This window comes from Abramis brama (assembly GCF_963993115.1).
Source record: "Abramis brama genome assembly, chromosome: 5".
NCBI lineage: Eukaryota > Metazoa > Chordata > Actinopteri > Cypriniformes > Leuciscidae > Abramis > Abramis brama.
Genome location: NC_139967.1, coordinates 29,261,916 through 29,267,696, shown reverse-complemented (window position 1 = coordinate 29,267,696; position 5,781 = coordinate 29,261,916). Strand labels below are relative to the sequence as shown.

Here is a 5,781-nt window from a genome sequence, read left to right as displayed (position 1 = left end):
TAAAAATATTTAAGTATTTAATATTTAATATAATAATATTTATTTTTAGTTGTAAGGAGATGGTTTTAACACCTTTTAAAGATGTGTTACAACCTGCCCCACCCCTGTTAGACAGTGTTTAGCTGTCAAAAGTTTGAAATTATAATATTTTGCCTAAGAAACTATACAATTTAATCTAATATAAGTTTTGATATGATTTTATCTGCAAAAGGTAAGTACTAAACAAAAATATAGTTTAAGTAAAAAAAAATAAAAAAATGTTTCTTTATAAAATCTACGTGCACCTATTTACAGCCTTGACAAAAGTGGGTAAATTATTAAATGATCATAGGACTCTTAGGTTATCCCTAACTGGTGGACTTGGTGGTGTTACAACTCTCCCCATGTTACAACCATTCCCAGTCTGGCCCCTGGAAAATCATGGTTGTAAAGAAAGAAAAAAAAACAAGAAAAAAAACCCTTTTGTTAAACTACTGATACCTCATTTATTCAAAATTATCAATGTTTCCAATAAAGTCAAAACAATAACATACAATATGGCACCTGTTCAGATTATATCTTTTAGATTTCCATGTGTTCAACGGTGCCACAAACCAAATTCAAACAATGTTCTTCCGCGAGATGCAGTTTTATTTAGATGGCCCAAATTTAAAGTGTATAGCTTTAGGGAGCAGCATATAAAAACGGCTACTCATTAACCGCAAACAACATCAATACATAATTTCTAACTAATAACGAACTGCTCGAACTCCTGTTTTTCCATCTGTTTACAAGATTGGTCCTATAATATGCGTGCGTAAAAACAGTTTTTAATTTAATTCAAAAATAAAACAAATATATAAAACACTTATTCAGTCTATTTTATTTGTTGTTTATTTGAATAGGGTCAGATACAAAAAACATAGATTACATAAAGAACAATCCTATATATATATGGGCTGCACGATACTGGGAATGATATTTCTTGCGATATTACATTTCCCTAGAGAAATGCTATTTTTATTAAGTTTTTTTTAATCATTTATATATGTAGCCTAATGTTCAGGCTACTAAAATAAACATGTAGGCTAATAGATATTCTTCTGATCTTCAGAAGAATATCTCAGTTTTTTCATAAGGAGTTTATGTTACACATGCAACAATTTGATTAATGGTTGTCTGTGAAACTCTTGTTATTGTTACTTGGCATTTTGTTAGCAGTTTTGGTAGCCTTAATTAATATGAATCATTATAGCAATTTAGATAAAACAATAATAATAAAAGAAACCTAGAAGGGGATTCTAAGATTTTTCAGGGTGGTCTGGCAACTGTGGATATAGTTGATATTCCACATATGGAGGTGGAGCTGATGAGTCAGACTGATGTGAAACTGAAGGACCAAACTGACCCGGAGGTCCAGGGTAACCAGGAGCAGAAAACTGACTGAGAGGAGCTCCAGGGTAATCAGGTGCAGGAAACTGACTGAGAGGAGGTCCTGGGTAACCAGGAGCAGGAAACTGACTGAGAGGCGGTCTGTAGTGGCCAGGGGCACCAAACTGACCAGGTTGTCCAACAACATTAAGTGGTGGGGCAGATGGAGGTGGGTTGGGGTATGCATTGCCTCTTGTTGGTTGATTCCAGATTTGAAAGTCATTGTTTGTACCACTACTTGCAGCTGATAAAGACTGAAGAGGAAGAATCACTATTGGGAATTTGATCTCCGGGTCTGAGGCATACGGCACATCCAGGTAGACCTAGGAACAAATTAGGAGTGGGTAATGGCAACAGAAATTTGTTTCTGTACGAGATGAGCAATCAGCACACCTCTTGATTTAAAAGATGATTGCCATGTCAAAATCCAGTTTTGAACTAAAAATATTTCAAAGCTGGATTTTGACATAATTATGCCAATGTAATGTATTTGTTGACTTCATTGCAATGTGAGTGTTTGTCTTTGCTTTAGATGCTGAAACTCACCCTGAGTCTGTACTCAACCTTGAGGATCCTACAGTTTAGGATAGAGATGGTAAGGCTGGGAGGAATGGGCAGCACTTTGGTGACGGTTTTTCTTGAGTTTGGCTCAATAGGTTCCCCTTCCTCTTTAAAAAGGTCATGTGTGTGAAGTTTTCTCTTTCCTCTTGCGAAAAAACTGTGTTTTTCATACAGGCAGTATTTTGGCTTGATTGTACGGGATGAATTGTTCTGAACTTCAGCCAAAACTTTCAAGCCCTCTCCTGTAGTGAGACACAATAAGACACGATTATGTAAATTAAAATTACTTGATGAATTATCCCAAGAAACTATGACTGTCAATTCTGACAAAATAGGCATCTTAATTCAGAATCATGTTACATGAGAGATTTTTAAAAAAATACACAATTAAAAATGTACATTTATAAAGAAAATAGTACTTTTTTACATTATAATTGAATGTATACATTTTGTGCAAGCTCTAAATGATGCTTTTCCACAACAAGTTGAGGGAGAAAAAACAGGTAGAACCAGTTGTGAGTGGGTTCAGATGGTTGATTTCAAGCACGAAATGTGTATCTTCTTTGTCAATTATTACAAAAGCTGAATCACAAAATCTGAAAAGATCTGATTTTACCGAGGTAGTATCCCATTTTCTCAGTGTTTATGTTCATGGAGACACTCCCAGAGGTGAAGAGTTTCATTTGTTTATCTTTGGTTCCATACTGAGGGGCCTAAACAAGACAAAACATGTAAAAATGTGGTGACTGAACCTCAAAACATAGTAGAGGAATGTATGGTATATATTAGAAAGAAAGTGCATGGGATATAGGCTAGTTGTAATCTCACCATTAGTTCAGGATTGGACACAACAGGACTGGGGACATAGTGAAACTCTGCTTTGGCTTTGCTAGAAATACGCATTGATCGGGATAGTTTTGTCTCCAAAGTGTAGACTATTTTTCCAACTGAACCTTTGAAGGTTGGTGGGAAGTGCCTATAAGAAAATAATGTCATGTGTAAACATAGAGTAATTGTACAGCAGAAAGTAAAGCATCATTAAAAGGTTGAAATTCTTGAAAAAATAAATATTAGCTAAATTAGAAGTTCTATTTTATTAATTCTATTTTAATATTTTAGATAGATATATATATAAAAAAGTTAATGAGTCATAACCAAAATGTCTGGGTATTTAACATTTTTAATAACAGTTGTGTTCATTGTTTTTTTTTTTACTTGATGGTAGGCTACATTAAAGGACATTTATTTATGTTTGTTTGTCTTAATATAAAAGATTTTAAAAATATTTATGAAAACAAGATGAATACAAAAATTACTGAAAATGTAGGCTTATGTAACTTTGCTCTTCAAATACTTTTCTTTAGCCTATATTATCTCTGGCATCCTTCTTGTATAGACCCACATACACATTTTACAGTCAAATAACCTACATGCAACTAACCGTAACTTACTGTAAAGGCAACTGGAAAGTGAATGGATAAACATGATGGCCTGGTGCCACAACCGAAGAATCTAAATAATAATAATAATAAAAAAAGTTATATAGTTATATATAAAGTTTAATTCTCAAAGCTCTTTTTGAAATATTCATCCGCGAAGAGACTTACACGGCTGTCCTGATGGATCTCTCAGCGTCTCGTGGTCATTACCTACAAGATCAAGTTACAGAACAAAATACAACTTTTTAAATCTATTTGATTTCCACTAACTATACCACAAAAACTATAGATTCCTCTTACCATGCGCTTTTTCCTCCCGAACGAAAAACCTCTCCACGGAATAATACTTTTCCTTATCCGAGTAAACAACAGTGGTTTTACCGTGACGCTCGCTCCAGCAAACCTCTGCTTTCCCTTTAATTTTCACACTCAGTGACTGCATTTGCGTGTCCTTCGCTACATCTAGAATGACTTGTCCAGATATAAAATCCCCGCTGGTGAAGGTATTGTTCTGATTGATGGGATTGTAAATGACAGAAATGTTTTTCACGGTGAGGGACATCGTGTCTCCAGTCCATGTAGTATCCGCTTCTGTCGTTTGAACTCAAGGAATCGCTTTGGTAGTTTGGACTGGCAGGCGACTGCTGCAGGAAACAATCAGCAAAGTATGTGGACTTCCAGTTGTGGGTGGAGCATACCGGAGTTTGAAGCACTTAAGCCGCCTTTCCACTGCACACGACATTCGCATAAGATAGTCGCATTTCGCCCCCCAGTGTCCCACGGAACTGTCATTACGATCGTACACGGCAATTTCTTTTATTATTTATTTTTGCTCTCCAGTAAATGAGTGCAACAATAGCCTTTATTCTCCTTGCATTTAGGCTACCATGGTTGAATGAATGAATCAATTAATGAATGAATGAAAACATCAAAAATGACCGCCAATAATTTTGGAGGGTAAATTTACTTATTTATTAATAATGCATTTTTTAAAACTATAAGTGTTTCGGATCAAGTTTTTTTTTTTTTTTTTTTTTTTTTTATGTAGGCTTTAATAATTCTCAACTTGCTCACACTGATTTGACTGGACTACACTGGGGTGTTTGGCTCGAGGTTATGGTGCAAAGGACCAGGTTAAAATGACTCCGAACCATCCCTTTAAACTCATCATTATATTTTTGGCCATCATTCGGACGGGTCCACTAACAGTTACAGCAGGCTTGTATTAACAGTGGATAAAACAGATGACAAATAAGGTATTTTTATTTAAAAGACCTATTGTCAGAGTAGCCTATCGCCATATTTAATTTTTGACAGGAATAAAAGTGATCTGTGAGGGATATACGTAGGCCTACATGTTCAAATGTTCAGCTGACGAAATGTCTCTTCGACAAAGAAAAAACTAGTTATAGTGTGTGCCATTAAAGTCACCATGAAATTATTTTTTTTAATGGAATATTGCAGTATCTATCTATAAATTACAGAAATGTCTGTCTGTCTGTCTGTGTGTCTGTGTGTCTGTTAACCACATATCTCTCGAACCGTTAGTCCGATGGATTTCAAATTCGACAGGTGTCTTGCCACGGGCACGAGTAAGTGCAGTGCCAAGTTTGACGTTGTTTGGATGAGAAATGCTAAAGATATTGTTAAATATACAGTGAGGAAAATAAGTATTTGAACACCCTGCTATTTTGCAAGTTCTCCCACTTGGAAATCATGGAGGGGTCTGAAATTGTCATCGTAGGTGCATGTCCACTGTGAGAGACATAATCTAAAAAAAAAAATCCAGAAATCACAATATATGATTTTTTAACTATTTATTTGTATGATACAGCTGCAAATAAGTATTTGAACACCTGTCTATCAGCTAGAATTCTGACCCTCAAAGACCTGTTAGTCTGCCTTTAAAATGTCCACCTCCACTCCATTTATTATCCTAAATTAGATGCACCTGTTTGAGGTCGTTAGCTGCATAAAGACACCTGTCCACCCCATACAATCAGTAAGAATCCAACTACTAACATGGCCAAGACCAAAGAGCTGTCCAAAGACACTAGAGACAAAATTGTACACCTCCACAAGGCTGGAAAGGGCTACGGGGAAATTGCCAAGCAGCTTGGTGAAAAAAGGTCCACTGTTGGAGCAATCATTAGAAAATGGAAGAAGCTAAACATGACTGTCAATCTCCCTCGGACTGGGGCTCCATGCAAGATCTCACCTCGTGGGGTCTCAATGATCCTAAGAAAGGTGAGAAATCAGCCCAGAACTACACGGGAGGAGCTGGTCAATGACCTGAAAAGAGCTGGGACCACCGTTTCCAAGGTTACTGTTGGTAATACACTAAGACGTCATGGTTTGAAATCATGCATGG

The 5,781-nt window shown here is 36.1% G+C and overlaps 1 protein-coding gene across 1 annotated transcript; it reads right to left on the bottom strand.

Annotated features, from left to right (window-relative positions):
* Positions 1-855: 855 nt before the first annotated feature.
* LOC311083907 (arrestin domain-containing protein 3-like) lies at positions 856-4,094 on the bottom strand. The gene is made up of 7 exons (XM_084115680.1): positions 3,711-4,094; positions 3,579-3,620; positions 3,423-3,483; positions 2,800-2,947; positions 2,588-2,684; positions 1,957-2,213; positions 856-1,733 (listed from the first exon to the last, which is right to left on the bottom strand). The coding sequence occupies exons 1-7, from the start codon at positions 3,970-3,972 to the stop codon at positions 1,281-1,283; spliced, it is 1,320 nt and encodes a 439-aa protein (XP_083971806.1). The 5' UTR covers positions 3,973-4,094; the 3' UTR covers positions 856-1,280.
* Between the last annotated feature and the right edge of the window lie 1,687 nt (positions 4,095-5,781).

Excerpts from the sequence above, each read along its gene's own strand:
- LOC311083907 (XM_084115680.1), bottom strand. The coding sequence starts at position 3,972 with ATGTCCCTCACCGTGAAAAACATTTCTGTCATTTACAATCCCATCAAT. Across the intron at positions 3,621-3,710 it reads TCGGGAGGAAAAAGCGCATG|GTAATGACCACGAGACGCTG; the intron begins GTAAGAGGAATC and ends TTGATCTTGTAG. Across the intron at positions 2,685-2,799 it reads TGTCCAATCCTGAACTAATG|GCCCCTCAGTATGGAACCAA; the intron begins GTGAGATTACAA and ends TGTCTTGTTTAG.